The sequence below is a fragment of the Prionailurus viverrinus genome, chromosome B4, assembly GCF_022837055.1.
Source record: "Prionailurus viverrinus isolate Anna chromosome B4, UM_Priviv_1.0, whole genome shotgun sequence".
Lineage (NCBI taxonomy): Eukaryota > Metazoa > Chordata > Mammalia > Carnivora > Felidae > Prionailurus > Prionailurus viverrinus.
Genome location: NC_062567.1, coordinates 72,162,693 through 72,180,171, shown reverse-complemented (window position 1 = coordinate 72,180,171; position 17,479 = coordinate 72,162,693). Strand labels below are relative to the sequence as shown.

General features: G+C 38.9%; 2 protein-coding genes across 4 annotated transcripts in view; both read left to right on the top strand.

Annotated features, from left to right (window-relative positions):
* LOC125169661 (olfactory receptor 10AD1) overlaps nt 1-17,479 on the top strand; it is a 113,898-nt gene that overhangs the window by 83,776 nt on the left and 12,643 nt on the right. The window contains exon 1 of one of the 3 annotated variants that reach the window (XM_047865237.1): nt 4,108-4,210. The exons of the other annotated variants lie outside the window; for them this stretch is intronic. The gene's annotated coding sequence lies outside the window, so the exon portion shown is untranslated. Of the gene's footprint in view, nt 1-4,107; nt 4,211-17,479 lie in introns of those variants that run through there. 3 annotated transcript variants of the gene reach the window in all.
* On the top strand, nt 3,749-5,631 carry LOC125169663 (olfactory receptor 10AD1-like). The gene has a single exon (XM_047865240.1). The coding sequence runs from the start codon at nt 3,773-3,775 to the stop codon at nt 4,727-4,729; it is 957 nt and encodes a 318-aa protein (XP_047721196.1). The 5' UTR covers nt 3,749-3,772; the 3' UTR covers nt 4,730-5,631.

Below are 17,479 nucleotides of genomic sequence, written 5' to 3'. Positions count from 1 at the left end.
TCTGCCCCTCCCTGTGCGTGCTCTCTCTCTCTCTCTCTCTCTCTCTCTCTCTCTCTCTCTCTCTCTCAAAAAATAAATAAATAAACTAAAAAACAAAACAAAACCAAAAAACTCCACAAACATCTTATAAAAACTCAAGTGACTATAATGTGAAGCTAAGGTTTAGAACAACTGCATTTCATTCCTTTCACTCAGAATATTAGCTTATCTTGATTTCTATCTTTTCTTTAATGAGTTTTAGTGATTTATATTTACCTAGAAAATTATCTTTTCCTCCAGTACATATTTCCCCCTCTGGTCTTCCTTAAGTTAATTTTGTTTATCTGCTTCTAACCTCTACATCAATTTTATCTTGTCTTATTTCATTTATGTTTACTCCTTTTTGTTAAATAATAAAACTATTTCAGGCTATTAACTTTCTCTAACAAAAATCTGTGTATAGTACTTATTAATATATGCTACTTTTATTATCAGTACTTTTTAGATAATCTGTAATTACTGTTTGATTTCCTTTTTTGATCTAAGGATTGTTTTCAAAGGGCTTTTTTTCCCTCCATTTTCAAGTAGCTGGGGTTATTTTCATAATCATGTCTAGTTTTATTATTGTCACAGAAACACTTCTGAATTACTTGGCCAATGCTTCTAAAACATCTACTTGATATTTTTTAAAATTTTTACTATTGAAGTTCATCTGCTTTATATTAATTGAACACGTGTAATGCCAGGCACTTAAAAAAGGAAAAGCAACTGATTGAATGAGTTTAATAAAAAGAAAAAGAAGTGGCACCAGCTGCCCTTCCATCCAGGCAAATTGGTCTCCTAGTTTTGGCCTTCTTGGGAAGGAAGTCCTTGAGACTTGATGCACCAGAATCACAGATGTGTACTCAGGACTGAGGCCTTCTTCATTGCTTCCCTTACACACCCTTGTTTATCAGAAGCAAGTCTACTCTAAAGTCATTACATTAAGCAGGATCAGCAAACATTTTCTGTAAAGGGCCAAATAGTGAAATATTTTAGGCTTTGTGTGTTGGGTTACTAATATTGCATGAAACATATTTATAATAAAAAGTATTCATTGTTTGCCTGAAGAACACATTTAATGAATTATTTTACATTTTTGTTTGCTAAATCGACAACCGTATTTACAGGCTATTTGGTCTCTGGCAACTACTCAGCCCTGCCATTGTAGTGTGAAAACAATTATAAACAATGCATAAGTAAATGGGAGTGGCTATGTTCCAATTAAACTTTGTTTATAAAAATAGGCAGTGGCCTATATTTAGCTTGGGGGCCATAATTTGTCCTGCCCTACATTAAACTGGTAGTTTTCAATGTTTAATGTGCATCAGAATCACATGAAGGTCTTGTTAAAATACTGGCTTCTGGACCCCATCCCTGAGTTTGATTCAGTGGCTGAGGTAAGGCCCAACTGTTTGCATTTCTATCAAGTTCTCAGTTAACACTGCTGGGGGTGATGGCCTTTGGAGCACACTTTGAGTACCACTGCATTATAAGAAATGCCTGTTGCCTTTTTATTCCTAAAATCCACTCAGAGGAACATAGGCCTATTTATTGTTATTTATTCGAAAATTTCACCAATGTTGTAAGACAAAAAATTTAAGTGCTACAATTGAAATATTCTCAAGGCCAGATCTTCCTGATCAGCAATGCTTCCCTAGCACATACGGTACTTTTGCGCTAATTATAAAAAGTCACTCTCTGTCAGGCAAGAACTAGAGGAAAAGGCACCACTTCTCTTGAACTCACACCTCACCAGGGTGCACAGCTTGATAAATTGAGCACAGGCTAGATTACATAGGCTGGATTTCAGCATTCACTCTTCCCTTCAGGAGCCTTTGTGCAGTGCACAAATGGGACAATGCTCCTGCAGCCTTGCTAATCAGAAAAGTGTTATTTACAATTTATTTATCAAAGAAACACATTTGAAATGTAAAATTTCCAGTAAGAGTTTACTAATTTTCTTGGAGTAAAACAAAAACAAAAACCTCAGCAAACAATATTCTCTTTTATCCACTTGGATTTGACAGACTTTTTCCAGCTTTAATAAGGTCTAATTGACAAAATTATAAGATATTTAAAGTATACAATGGGATGATACACCATATTGGTAAGCAAAATCCCATAAACAAGCTGACCAGCCACTGTGCTCTTTTTCTCCCTCAAGAGAAGAAAATAAACACAATTTTAAGAAATCCCCTCTATACAGAAATTTAAGAATATTAATGCCCAGTGTTAGCGTAGTGAACATAGTCTGCACTCTTTGGGATCTTTGGAATTCATTTAAGCTTTCTTTGTACTCTAATATAACAACAGTATTTTACAAATGTTCCATGACCTTTCAAAAAGATACATTCCCTGTATGGAGGCAAGAGAGTTTGAAATATATTTGCTTATAAATGTATGCTTTTTTGTTAATATTATGCATATATTATATGGATTCTCTATATTCTTACTTATCCCCTTGATCTAATGACTTAGGATATAGTATAATACCCATTAGGTCAGGGAGAAAGGTCTCATTAATGATTTTATATCCTTGGCACTTAGCACAATATGTGAAACATAGTAGACATTCACTTATTAAATGAATAAATTATTTGGGGCTGCAAAACGGGTTGGAATGCAATTGTTCCCAACTGCCCATCAAACAAAAGATGAATGTTTATCCTTTATACTTTCTCCCTATTGTAATCCTCCAACCTGGAATCAGTGCTGCATTTCTTCCTGAAGCTATACTTCTCTCCAACTTAAGTTTTGAAGGCAGGTTCTACTCAGACCTTATGTTGATCTTAAAAGCTTTTAAAATGTAAACACACAAAACAAAATGATTGAAAAGGCATAAACTAAAATATTGATGTGGTTTCTCTCTAGGTGGTTGTTTTTATTTACTTAATTTTGCTTTTTTTGGTATTTTCTAGATGTTCTATAATGAACAGGCATTGCTTTTGTAGTTAAGAGCAGAAAGAAAATGTGCGATTAGAAATATCACTCATTTTTTTTCTCTGACATTTCTACTCTCTGGTTCAAGTTCTACTTATTTTTTTTTTTTTTTCAACGTTTATTTATTTTTGGGACAGAGAGAGACAGAGCATGAACGGGGGAGGGGCAGAGACAGAAGGAGACACAGAATCGGAAACAGGCTCCAGGCTCTGAGCCATCAGCCCAGAGCCTGACGCGGGGCTCGAACTCACGGACCGCGAGATCGTGACCTGGCTGAAGTCGGGCGCTTAACCGACTGCGCCACCCAGGCGCCCCCAAGTTCTACTTATTGACAGCATACAGAAATAGAAAATTCACTCCTCTAGATGGAGATCCCATTAATATTTAAATGGACGTCTCAGATTTCTTGAGTCTTCTTTAAAGTTTCCTTCAAAGCTTTGTCACGTGGTTCCCAGATCTTTCACCATCTTGTTTGTCTCATGAACATAGCCCCATGGATATGGGTAGTCCCAGTGGATAACCATTTAAAATAGAGGTCCAAGAACTGGATACGATATTTTCAGATGCAGCCTGATTCACACAAGGTACAACAGAATCTCCCTTGGTTCATAATATGGTTCCACTATTACAGCCTACAATAGCACTAGCATTTTCAGTGCCCATGACAATATTGACTCACATAGAATGTACTAAAATTTCCATCTTTTTCATTCCTTTGTCCCCTTTGTCTGTTTTTATACAACTAGGTAGCATCCACACATAGCTGTCTCACCTGTGCTTTTCCTGTCTTCCCTCCTCAAGCAGGCTTCAGATGGTGGACCTAAGGAATGGGAGCACAGTGACAGAGTTTATCCTCGTGGGCTTCGAGCAGAGCTCCTCTTCCACTCGGGCATTGCTCTTTGCCCTCTTCCTAGCCCTCTACAGCCTTGCCATGGCCATGAATGGCCTCATCATCTTCATCACCTGGACAGACCCCAGACTCAACAGCCCCATGTACTTCTTCCTTGGCCATCTGTCCTTCCTGGATGTCTGCTTCATCACCACCACCATCCCACAGATGCTAATCCACCTGGTGGTCAAGAACCACACTGTCTCCTTTGTCTCTTGCTTGACCCAGATGTATCTGGTTTTTGGTGTAGGTGTGGCCGAGTGCATCCTCTTGGCTTTTATGGCCTATGACCGTTACGTTGCTATCTGCCACCCACTCAGCTATGCACAGATCATGAGCCGGCAGGTCTGTGTAAAGTTGGTGAGTACTGCCTGGTTCTTTGGGCTAATCAATGGCATTCTGCTTGATTATATGACATTTCGTGGTCCATTCTGTAGAGACAACCACATAGAAAACTTCTTCTGTGAGGCCCCCATAGTGATTGCCCTCTCTTGTGGAGACCCCCAGTTTAGCCTGAAAATGATCTTTGCCGATGCCATCGTGGTGCTGCTCAGCCCCATGGTGCTCATTGTTATCTCCTACGCCCGCATCCTGGCCTCCATCCTTGGCAGAACCTCCTCCTCAGGTCGGGGGAAGACCTTCTCTACTTGTGCCTCCCATCTGACTGTGGTCATCTTTTTCTATACCTCAGCCATGTTCTCTTACATGAATCCTCGCAGCACACACGGCCCTGACAAAGACAAGCCTTTCTCCCTTCTCTACACCATCATCACCCCCATGTGTAACCCCATCATCTATAGTTTTCGAAACAAGGAAATGAAGGGGGCCATGGTGAGGGCCCTTGGGAGGACCAGCCTGGCCCAGGCAGAATCTATCTAGGGGAAGACTCCTGGAAGAGAAGTCCCCCACCACCACCCAAGTCTTGACAATTGGGCAACTCTCCAATGCTGAGAGCCTCCAGGAAAGAGCATTCATAGCTTTCTTTCTACTAGCATCAGTCCTGGAAGATCCTGTTGATGTCTAATGCTCATCTGTCTGATTTCACTTCCAGTATAGATTGATCTTTCCAAACTTCTCTTAATGATACATGTTCATGATTGGAGGGGTGAGTAAAATGAAATGGAAAAGTTTATTCCAAATTTGGGGGAAAGGTAGTAAGCTCTTCAAGAGAAAGACAGTAAGAGGATGACCATTCCATTCTTTGGAGCATTTCTTTCTAGGGCAAAGGCAATTAGCAGGAGCCCCAGCTTTGGGAAAAGAACAGACTGAGAGCCATGAGGGAAACAAAGGGATGTATATAAGTTTGGGAAAAAGCAATGGATGGGAGAAATGTGTTAAGGGGTATGTAATATTATCCCTATATGGTGGCTACAAAATTCTCCAAGAAAGTTCCCAGAAAAAGTAAGAACTGATGAATAGGATTGTATTATTCCTCCAAGGAAACAAGAGGAGGAGCTATATGCCAAATACATGTGAATTATTAATGGAAAGGTGAGAGGGCAGAAGCAAGAACAGGAAGTCTGAGGGGTGCATCCACGTCCCCAGATTGTAAACTGGGAGTGGGAGCTATAGAATGAAATCTTGTAGGGTCAGGGAAGCTTCCAGTGACATCTGCATTTTATAAGAATATAAAAAGAGCACTTTAAGTTATTTGTGTATTTGTTCACTTTCGCTGGAAAAATTTTGTGCCCTGCCTGGACGCATGTTTTGCAATTTAAATATTTCCCTTTTGTTCTTGAAGATTTCTTCCTCTCTCTTGTTTTACTTATAATACACTACATTTCCAAGACTCTGCTCACACCTCTATCTCTTTCTTCCCTGCCCCTATTCAGTTACCTAAAGTCTAGAGCAGGAGTTCTCAGCAGGGATGATTACCTCCCCCAGGAGGTATTTGGCAATATCTGAAGACATTTTTTGGTTGTCATAACAGGAGGAGGGTGTGTGCAACTGGCACCTAGTATGTAGGGGTCGGGGGTGCTGCTGAACATCCTACAATACACAGAACAACCCGCATAATAAAGATTTATACAACCCAAGAAATCAATAATGCTGAGGTTGAGTAACCCTGGTCAGGAGATAAAGTATTAAAAGGACAGAATGAGGAAGATGATGAGAGGAATTGATATGGGAAAAAAAGAGGCAGGAGGAAACCAAGAATTTAGGATGCAGAATTTTGTCTACAAAGACACTTCTGGTTTACCATGGGCAGGACTTCTGCTGGCACTGCCACAGCAACAATCTATATAAGTAGATGTGATAAAACCTGCTCTAAAACCTCTGTGTTTATCCCTATCTGAGTCTACCCTTACTCCTCTACTTATCTCAAATTATAGGACTTTTCCTACTCAATCACATCCTTCTGCCTGCCACTAGCATGGACTCCTACTTAAATTCTGCCCATTTCCTCTGTTACTTCCATTCAAACTTCATCCATTCATCAGTGATCTTTCTCTTGTTCCCACCAATCTCACATTCTTGCCTAGCTCAATCCTATCATTCATTGCCTTTGCTCATTTGCATTATGATTCCTGCAAATGCCATTCAGTGCAACCCGTGAAAACCATGTGCCCTCTAATAGGAATACTTCCTAGAATGTCAACATTTTTCTCATTCACCTTATCAATCTCCCTCTTTCATCAATGTATATATTTCCCTCACCCATATGCTCCTCTCATATAAAGGATCCACTCTTCCTTTTATGTATGATGGATATTTTCTTTTCCCCTATAGAACTAAATACATACCTTCTCCCTCTGATCTGTGTCCTGGCAGACAGACCTTTGTTTGCTGCCTCAATGGGTTTCGTTGCCTTCTACATCCTGTTGGGCTCAACTAATAAGAGTTACTTAGCAGGATAGAGGAAGGCAGGAGAATTAGTGAGTGAGGCTCTTTATTCTTCTCCTTTTTCCCTGATGTCCCAGAATTACTGTCAGGTGTCCTTCTCCAAAAATCTCCCTTTCCTATCCCCATAAGGTGGTACCTGCTTTCTGCTCTTGAGAGCCTGGGATGCTTCAACATCCCTTTCTGATTCCCCTAATCCTGTTCACATCCTGGTAAGCCCCCTCATTAGTCCTGTTTAAGTATGCCAACCACTTCCGCCCAGATCACTGACTAACAAGTACCAGGCACATATTAGCAACCGTGAATTGAAAATTTTTTCAAAATAGGCCATATACTAGTCAATAAAGCATATCTCAAAACATTTTAGATGTGGAATCATACAGATCAAGTTCTCTGACCATGATACAGTTAAGTTAGAAATCAGTATCAAAAAGATAACTAGAAGGAAGCCCATATGGTTAGAAATTAAGAAACACAATTCTAATTAACCTACATACCAAAGAATGAGGTATAAGTCTAGTCCAACGTGGAAAGAATAAAAAGCTTGGAAGTTGCTGCTCCCACACTCACCAATAAAAAAGGGTAAACAAACTGAAAGTCAGCAAGACTTCTTAGATCTATCAGAGAATTGAAGTCACAGGAAAAACCACCACCCCAAAAACTAGGAGACAAGGGAACACAGAAAGTTACAGCTTTCTGGGAGTAGAAGCTGCATCTTGAGCCTGGTCAGAACATTAAAGGGAAATGAACTATTACTAGAGACTGAGCATAGGCTAGCTTCAGAGATAAGAACTACTGAGGTCCTGCCCTCAGAGGAGCTCTCATAGTTTCATGAGTTTTACTTCCAGCAGCCCCATCGGTTTCTCAAGATGAACATCAGGAAATAAACCCCCTGTGCTTCAGCAAGAGGAAGGGAAAAGTTAGCATTTTGAAATAAACCCAGAGAGCACTGTTCTCCCTAACAGTCTGCCCTCAAGGAAAACTATTTTGTGAGAACCTAACAAATCTGGGGGAGGATCCAAGAAAGAAAAGGAAAACTGAGAGGGACCTATGAAGGTTACAGCCCAGGGACAAAGGCTCACTAGGAGACTGAGACCTAATCATAAGACTATGGAATTCTTCCACTCCCCTGTACCTTGCTACCACATCAATAAGGCTGGAGAATTTCAAGGAGTACAGCTGAAAGAGCTGAGTCCTCAGACCTTATTTATGAAGGAGTCTCTGGGGAAACAAAAAAAAACAGCAAATGAGACAAAAACGAGGACACTAGAGGAAATGTTAACCTCTGACACCACAACTACAGCAAACATTAAACACTGCCTAATGCCTAACATAAAACTTCCCACTAAAGGCCTATTTACCTCAGTTCCTTTTACCCAATACCTCATGTCCAGCTTCCAACAAAAGAATTGATTATAATAAAAATTAGACAATTTTACAAATCCAAAACTTGTAATGAAACTATTTACAATTTTGTGGGATGTACCTAGAGCAATACTTCCTTCTATTAGGAAAAAAAATAAGTGTTAAAAAGTAATAAATTAAGCTACCAACTTAATCACAGAATAATAGATTATGCAAGGAACATAGAAGGAATAATAATGTATCATATAATTAATTCAAACAAATCTAAAGATTGATTAAATTGATTGAATAAATTAATAATTTCATAACTGTGGCATGACTGATCAAAAATAAACAGACTTAAACAATACTAAGAATTAAAGGGGCACATAACTGCAGACTTTGCAGAATGAATTATAAGAGGCCTTCTGTTTCTGATATTGGTGGACCATGTAATTTGGACCAACTGTCTCACTAAAAACAGCAAAAGCTGGACATATATTTTAAACTATCCACTTGAAGGCACTAAAGCACTAAAAAAGCAGTGAAGAATTTGGAGGCTGACATCCAGGAACATTCAATCTGCATTTAAGCATGTTTAGAAACAACCAATAAAAGGATTAGTAAAGTGAGTGATATGTCATAAAGAAGATGAAAGAAAGAATAGATAGAGCAAATACATATTTGAAGAGAAAATAGCTGAAATTTTTCCAAAACTGGAAAAGACATCAATCTACAGATTAAAGAGATCCTAAATACATCAAAAATACATTATTTATAAAAAGAAATACACACATGAGCACACCATTAGAACCTCTGAAAATGAGAGGCAAAGAGAAAAACTTAACAGTTACCTGAATAAAAAGACAGGTTCCCTTCAAAAGAACCACAATTAGATTGACAGCTGTCGTCTTAACAATGAAAGTCAAAATATAAAATTTATTTTCTATAAAACTGCATTATGGCAGGCTAGAGAAGGCTGGAAGTCTAAGAAAGATAACACTCCAGCTAGCTGGAAAAGAACATACATCCACATTGTGAACTGCCTGTGGTGGCCATGTGGCAAGGAACTATGGGCAGCCTCTAGGAGTTTATAGCACTGTCTGACTGACACCAGCAAGGAGATAGGTACCTCAGTAGTACAACTGCAAAGGAATGGATTTTGCCGACAAACAGTGAGCTTGGGAGAGGACCCTAAGCCACAGATGAAATCACAACCTGGTGCTCCTTAATTTCAGCCTGGTGCAACCCTGAGCAGAATGCCCAGCTAAACATACCCAGACTCCTGACCCAAGGAAATTGTAAGATAATAAAATTGTGTTACCTTAAGTCCTTGAATTTGTGGTAATATGCTACATAGCAATTGAAAACTAACACAAGTTTTTAAAATTCTACTATAATACTATGGAAAAATTTATGACATTAAATCTGCTTCAATAAATAGAAAAGTTCTAGAAAAGATACTATTTTCCAGAAATGACTAAGGAAGAAATAGAAAACATGCACACATTTGTAATCATACAGTAAATCCGTAGTTTAAGATTATTTCCACAAAATTGAAGATGACATAAAGAAATGGAAAGACTTTCCATGCTCATGGATTGGAAGAAAAAATATTGTTAAAATGTTCATACTACCCAAAGCAATCTACACATTTAATGCAATCCCTATCAAAATACCAACAGCATTTGTCACAGAACTAGAACAAAAAATCATAAAATGTATATGGAACCACAAGAGATCCTGAATAGCCAAAGCAATCTTGAAAAAAAAGCAAATCTGGAGGTATCACAATTCTAGACTTCAAGTTATACTACAAAGCAGTAATAATCAAAACACTGGAACTGGCACAAAACTGGAGACATAGATCAATAGAACAGATAGAAAATCTAGAAATAAACCCATAATTATATGGGCAACTAATCTTTGACAAAGTAGGAACGAATATCCAATGGGGGAAAAAGCTCTTCAACAAATGGTGTTGGGAAAACTGGACAGCTCCATGCAAAAGAATGAAACTGGGCCACTTTTTCTCACCATACACAAAAATAAATTCAAAATGGGTTAAAGATCTAAATGTGAGACCTGAAACCATAAAAATTATGAAGAGAGCACAGACAGTCATTTCTCTGACATCAGCTATAAAAACATTTTTCCAGATATGTTTTCTGAGGCAAGGGAAATAAAAGCAAAAATAAACTATTTGGATTACATCAAAATAAAAAGCTTCTGCACAGTGAAGGAAACAATTGACAAAACTAAAAGGCACCCTACGGAATGGAAGCAGATATATGCAAATGACATAACCAATAAAGGGTTAGTAACAAAATATACAAAGAACTTATAAAACTCAACAACCCCAAAATGAATAATCCAATTAAAAATGGACAGAACACAGGGGCGCCTGGGTGGCGCAGTCGGTTAAGCGTCCGACTTCAGCCAGGTCACGATCTCGCGGTCCGTGAGTTCGAGCCCCACGTCGGGCTCTGGGCTGATGGCTCGGAGCCTGGAGCCTGTTTCCGATTCTGTGTCTCCCTCTCTCTCTGCCCCTGCCCCGTTCATGCTCTGTCTCTCTCTGTCCCAAAAATAAACGTTGACAAAAAAATTTTTAAAAAAAATGGACAGAACACATGAATAAACATTTTTTCCAAGGAAGACATCCAGATGGGCAACAGACACATGAAAAGATGTTCAACATCACTCATCATCAGGGAAATGCAAATCAAAACTACAATGAGATACCACCCCACACCTGTCAGAATGGGTAACATAAAAAACACAAGAAACTGCAGGTATTGGCAAGGATGTGGAGAAAAAGAAACTCTCTTGCACTGTTGGTGGGAATGCAAACTGCAGCCATTCTGGAAAACAGTTTGGAGTTTCCCCAAAAAGTTAAAAAAGAGAACTACCCTACAATCCAGTAATCTCACTACAGTAATACTCACTATTCATAGGGATAATGCATTGTAGGGAGGATATATGTAGGGATAATACATGTTTATAGTAGCATTATTTACAATAGCCAAATTATGGGAGCATCCCAAGTGTCCGTCAATAGATGAATGGATAAAGAAGATGTGATATGTACACAGTAGAATATTATTCTGCCATAAAAGAATGAAACCTTGCCACTTGCAACAATATGGATGGAGCTAGAGAGGTTAATGCTAAGTGAAATAAGTGAGTCAGTCAGAGAAAGACAAATACCATACGATTTCACCCATAGGTGGAATTTAAGAAACAAAAAATGAGCAAAGATTTTAAAAAAAAAAGGAGAGGCAGATCAAGAAACAGACTCTTAGCTATGGAGAACAAACTAATGGTTACCAGAGGGGAGGTGGGGAGGGATGGGTAAAATAGGCAATGGGGATTAAGGAGTGCACTTCTCATAATGAGCACTGGGTGGTGTATCACTATATGGTACTATATGGTACCATCAGTATATGGTACAACTGAAACTAATATAAAACTGTATGTTAACTACCCTGGAATTTAAAATTTAAAAATGTATTTCTATAATATTTCTATAAATAAAGAACCAGACATAGGATTTTAAAGCAAATACTATCAATCAAGGAAAGTTAATCTAATTTCATATAACTGGAAAAAGAGGAAAACACCTCAACTTTTTATTTTTTTTAATATGAAATTTATTGTCAAACTGGTTTCCATACAACACCCAGTGCTCATCCCAACAGGTGCCCTCCTCAGTGCCCATCACCCACCCTCCCCTCCTTCCTACCCCCCATCAACCCTCAGTTTGTTCTCAGTTTTTAAGAGTCTCTTATGTTTTGGCTCCCTCCCTCTCTAACCTTTTTTTTTCTTTCCCCTCCCCCATGGTCTTCTGTTAAGTTTCTCAGGATCCACATAAGAGTGAAAACATATGGTATCTGTCTTTCTCTGTATGACTTATTTCACTTAGCACACTCTCCATTTCCATCCATGTTGCTACATAGTATTCTTTCTCATTGCCACATACTATTCCATTGTGTATATAAACCACAATTTCTTTATCCATTCATCAGTTGATGGACATTTAGGCTCTTTCCATAATTTGGGTCTTGTTGAAAGTGCTGCTATAAACATGGGGGTACAAGTGCCCCTATGCATCAGTACTCCTGTATCCCTTGGGTAAATTCCTAGCAGTGCTACTGCTGGGTCATAGGGTAGGTCTATTTTTAATTTTTTGAGGAACCTCCACAATGTTTTCCAGAACGGCTGCACCAGTTTGCATTCCCACCAACAGTGCAAGAGGGTTCCCGTTTCTCCACAACCTCGCCAGCATCTATAGTCTCCTGAGTTTTCATTTTAGCCACTCTGACTGGCGTGCACCTCAGCTTTTTAAATGATAACTTTGATACCAAAACTTGATGAAGACAAAATAAGCTAGTCTCACTCTCAAACATAGTTGGCAAAATTCTCAAATAAAACTGTCTCCTACAATGTATTAAAAATATAATACCTTATATAATGAACAAAATTGGGTTTATTCCAGTAATTCAGAGTTGATTTCACATCAGAAAATGAATTATGTAAATCACTACGTTAACAGACAAGTGAATACCTCATGATTATCTCAGTAGATGCAGGAAATGCATCTATTTTGCATTTATACCTGTTTATAACTTAAAAAACAATACTTCTCAGCTGACCAGGAATAGAAATGAACTTCCTTAAGCTATTAAAGTGATTATACACCAAACTGAACAGCAAACATCCTCCTCTAACAGTGAAACATTAAAATTACCTTCAGATCATAAAGAGGCCTAGGTAACCATTATCCCTACTTTTATTCAAGATTATATTGAAGCTCCCAGAAAGTACAATAAAACAAGGGAAATAGGTAATTGATATAAGAACTAGAAATGAAAAGGCAAAATTGCCTTCATTTACAATGATATATGATTGTCTTCACAGAAAAACTAAAAGAATGCATAAATAATATATTAAAATTGATATAATTTAACACAGTTACTGGATACAAAATCAATGTACAAAAACTGAATTGCATTTCTATATACCAACAAATTAGAAAATTAAAATTTTAAGATATGATTTTAAATACTATCCAAAATATAAAATATATAGGAATAACTCTAATGAAAAAGGGTAATCCATCATGGAAAGATGCATATAAATTTATGGAATGTCATTAGAGAAAATCTAAATAAATGGAAATATATGCAGACTTACCTCACATAGCATCAATAGAGTTAACAACTCTTTGCCCTAATGGCTCTTGAAATTATACCACTTTTGGACATCTCTTTTTTTGATTTACAAGTGACCCTTGAACACCAGGGGCCCGAACTGTGCAAGTCCACTTACACATGGATTTTTTATGGTAAATTACTGTAAGTGTATTTCCTCTTCCTAAAACGATTTTCATTTTTACATTTTCTTTAGCTTACTTTATTGTGTGAATACAACATATAATACATATAACATACAAAATATGTCTTAATCAATTGTAGATGTTATTCATAAGGCTTCCAGTCAATAGTAGGCTATTAGTTGTTAAGTTTTTGGAGGAATTAAAGTTTTATACAGATGTTTGACCACACATGGGGTGGTGCCCCTAACCCCTATGTTGTTCCAGGGTCAACTACAATTAATTTTTTACCCAAATTTGAATTGCATATCATGTTTGGGTTGGAATTCTGTCTTTAAAATGTTGTGAACCAGAGGTTATAGGGAAGTGAGGACACCAATAAGGTTACTTTTTACAATATCAATTAATGGTATAGAAATAGCTGTAGGGGTGCCTGGGTGGCTCAGTCGGTTAAGCGTCCGCCTTCAGCTCAGGTCATGATCTCGCGGTTTGTGGGTTCAAGCCCCACGTCAGGCTCTGTGCTGACAGCTCAGAGCCTGGAGCCTGATTCAGATTCTGTGTCTCCCTCTCTCTCTGCCCCTCCCCTGCTCACCCTCTCTCTCTGCCTTTCAATAATAAATAAACGTTAAAAAAATTTTTTTAAAGAAATAGCTATAAAGAACTTGACAAGTTGGCTTTTTTTTTTTTTTAGAAGTTTTTGAATTGGTGTCTGAACAATGTCAGACATCTTGTACTGCAAAGGTCAATATCCTGAAGCTTAGCTTTTGTGACCTATGCTTCAAAATCGTGTCTTCCTCCAAACTGAATTATGTTTCCCAAATGCCCCAATTATATTAGATCTTGTAAGACCTAGACTTGGAGACCACTTGGTTGGTGGTGAGTGGAGACAAAAAGCCATCCCACACATTTAGAATGAGTCAGGACGCAAGCATCATAAACTTTAACTTTATAGGACTCCAGGCTCTCCAGGGGTAGAAAGAAGAGCATTAAAGGATTGAGGGAATATGAGGATAACTGAAGTTCTTTGAGTTATGCTGAATCTAATTCAGCACTAGGCAGGCAGGGTTTGGGAAGAACAGTGGGTAGATCAGGGGGAAGAAGTTATTCCAGGGGCGCCTGGGTGACTCGGTTGAGCGTCCAACACTTGATTTCGGCTCAAGTCATGATTCCAGGGTCATGGGATCAAGCCCTGTGTTGGGCTCCATACTGAGCATGAAGCCTGCTTAAGACTCTCTATCTCTCCCTCTGCCCCTCTCCCCAATTGGTGTGCGCGCACTCTCTCTCTCTCTCTCTAAAATTAAAAAAAAAAAGCTAAAAAGAAGGTCATTCCAGATTTGAAGAATCAAAGTGTGATAATGAAGAGGTAGAGGATGGCAGTTAGAAGGGAGGCATGTTATCAAGGAGAGCTTGTGGCTGTTTGTTTAGCACCCTATTGGCAGCATTTAACAAGGTAACTGGAGCAGAGTGGGTACTCAGCCAGTGTTTGTTGTTGTGTTGAATGTAGTGTAATCGTATGAAAGTGAATATTTAATTGGGGGCACAAGTCATCAGAAACCCTAACTAGAAAATTAATGCAAAATAAAATTGGTAGACAAGAGTTAAAGGGCTCCCAGATTTAAAGCTGAAAACACAGGGATAATGATATTTGCTAGGCCCCTTATCTATCAAGTTACCTGGTAAATGGACCAGAACTTCTCTGGGAAAACCTGAGACTAGTCTAGACTTTCCAGGTCACCTGCCATGGACATAGCCTCACGAGGGAGTCTTGGATTGGACTGGTTTGAGACTATCCCTGGGGATCCAGTTAGAATGGTAACACTTCAGGAAGAGATAGTTGGCCTTATTACAGTTGGCTCCCAGCAGTAACCAGTTAGAAGCTCACATCTATGTGCATATGTGCATGCATGCACACCTTGCACATGTGCATTCACAGAAGGATGTCATACTCCCTGTCCTATAAACAAGCAGCTGGTTTGCAGCAAAATTCACGGTACCCTCACTCTATGCCTGTGGATCCCTCTTCTGGGGCTGAGATCAGCAGAGCCAATGTCATCACCCTCATGTACCAAAGCCCGTGGAGAAGGTCAGTAAATGTACTCACTTCCGCAATGAAAGTTGAGCCTGACTTGGTTGGCATCTATCAGAGATGAATACCCCCTGACTCCTTCAGATCACACCAGGCTCTTCACACAGTGGCCATGAAGGAGAGGACACTCCATTAACCTCCACCTTGTCTATTTCTCGCTTTCTAGATGCCTACCTCTGTCTCCACTTTTCTAATTCTCTCCAGCTACTCTTTTCTTGGGATCTCCCTCTGAGTCCCCACCAGGCTCTCAGAGTCTGCCCACCAGCCCTCATGACTCTGACTGAGGGGCTTATGGCTTGGATGTTTCTGGTGGGGCCAGTCTGGTTTGCAAAGACCAGTCTCTAATTGCTGCAGAGAGAAAGACAATCCAGAAGGCCAATCTTGTACTCCTAGAACTTAAGGAAGCAGAATCCAAGTACCTGGCTATTTAGTTCTGATTCCACATGACCAGGGAGCCATGCCTAGCTTGCCTGGTCAATCTCTCAATCTCTCAGTCTCTTTTTCCACATTTGCCTTTGGCTTTGGCTTTCTCTCTCTCTCTCTCTCTCTCTCTCTCTCTCTCTCTCTCTCTCTCTTTGTGCTGAGATTTGGGTTCTTAGTTCTCTGTCTCTTGATGTGCTTCTTTATCCCTCCCCTAAATGTCCACCTATTCATCACTTTTCCACACATACACCATCTTGTCACATGTGCACATTCTTTCCTATTTCACTCTTCTCTATTTCAGTCTCTCTAATTCTTTCTTTGGCTTTAACATTTTTCTTCCTTTTTTGTTTGGTGTGGGTAAGATCTCTCTGCTATACCAGAGATATCCTAGGATATCCTAGTATCCTCCCAGAGGATTACTTTTTCTCCTTTCCTTTTTCAGTCTTCCTCTTTATGCTTGTGCATGTCAGTGTTTTCTATTTATCTGGCATTTTTCTTTATTGTTACCTGGAGAAAGAGAGGCTGAGAAGTGACTCAATGATGATCCTTTCCTAGAGACTGTGATACAGAACTTGGGGTTGATATTTTTTGCAATGTTTCTGGGAGAAGATTAAGAGAAAATGGGACTAAAATATATTAGGGGGAAAAAAACTTAGTTAGATGGAAAGTCCCTCCTGACAGGGAGAAGTAGGAACCATTAGGATGGATGAGATCCTTCCCTTTCTCTGAGTTTCTGCAAGTGGGAAACTGGACAGATCTTTACAATATTCCTTCCACATGTGAAGTGAAACCACAAGGAGATGAAGAGGAAACAGAGATCACAACTAATTTTTATTTATTATCTAATCTGTGCCACCCATTAACTGTACATTATTTTAGTTAATCCTTATTTTATAGGAGAAAAAACTTGTGACTCAGCTAGCCAACTCCACATTATAGTAAGTGACAATGCCAAGGCTGAATTTCAGGTATGCTTGCCTCCAAAGTCCCTGTACTTTACCCCATTAGTCTCTTTGCTTCCCTATAAAGTGATAAGATCAGGTTCTAGATGTAGTTTTTGAATCTCTAAATATATAACTATTCACCTTTTAAAATCATCCATTTCTCAGTCCAGGAATCTTTCTGTGCTTCAGCTTTATATTCTTCTATTCTATTGGTATACAACCCCCCTCCCCATCTCTCATTACCTCTAATTTTTTCTCTCTTTCTTCTCTAAGCCATTTAGAGTCACTCCAGTTTTTTTCAGGCATTTTAAATAGTAAAATAGCTCAGATTAACTAATGCCACAGAACAGCTGAAGTTATCCAATCTGCTGATGTTGAGTAATTCTTGATTACTAAGTTCTCCTCTTCAATTTCTTACTCATCCCTCTTTGGACATATACACAGGCCATCAACATTCAGAGGAATATCATTATGAATACCTTTGCATATCATTTTCTCTCTTTTTCCCTTTGCTTTTTTGGTTGTTTTACTCTTTAACGTTCCATACTGAAAGTGACTGACAAGGGAGAGGAGCAACAAGTCTAGTCTGGTTTCATTATAGCTTCTAATGGAATAGGAAGTTCACATTAGGGCTCAGATAGAGAATGGATAAGCACAAT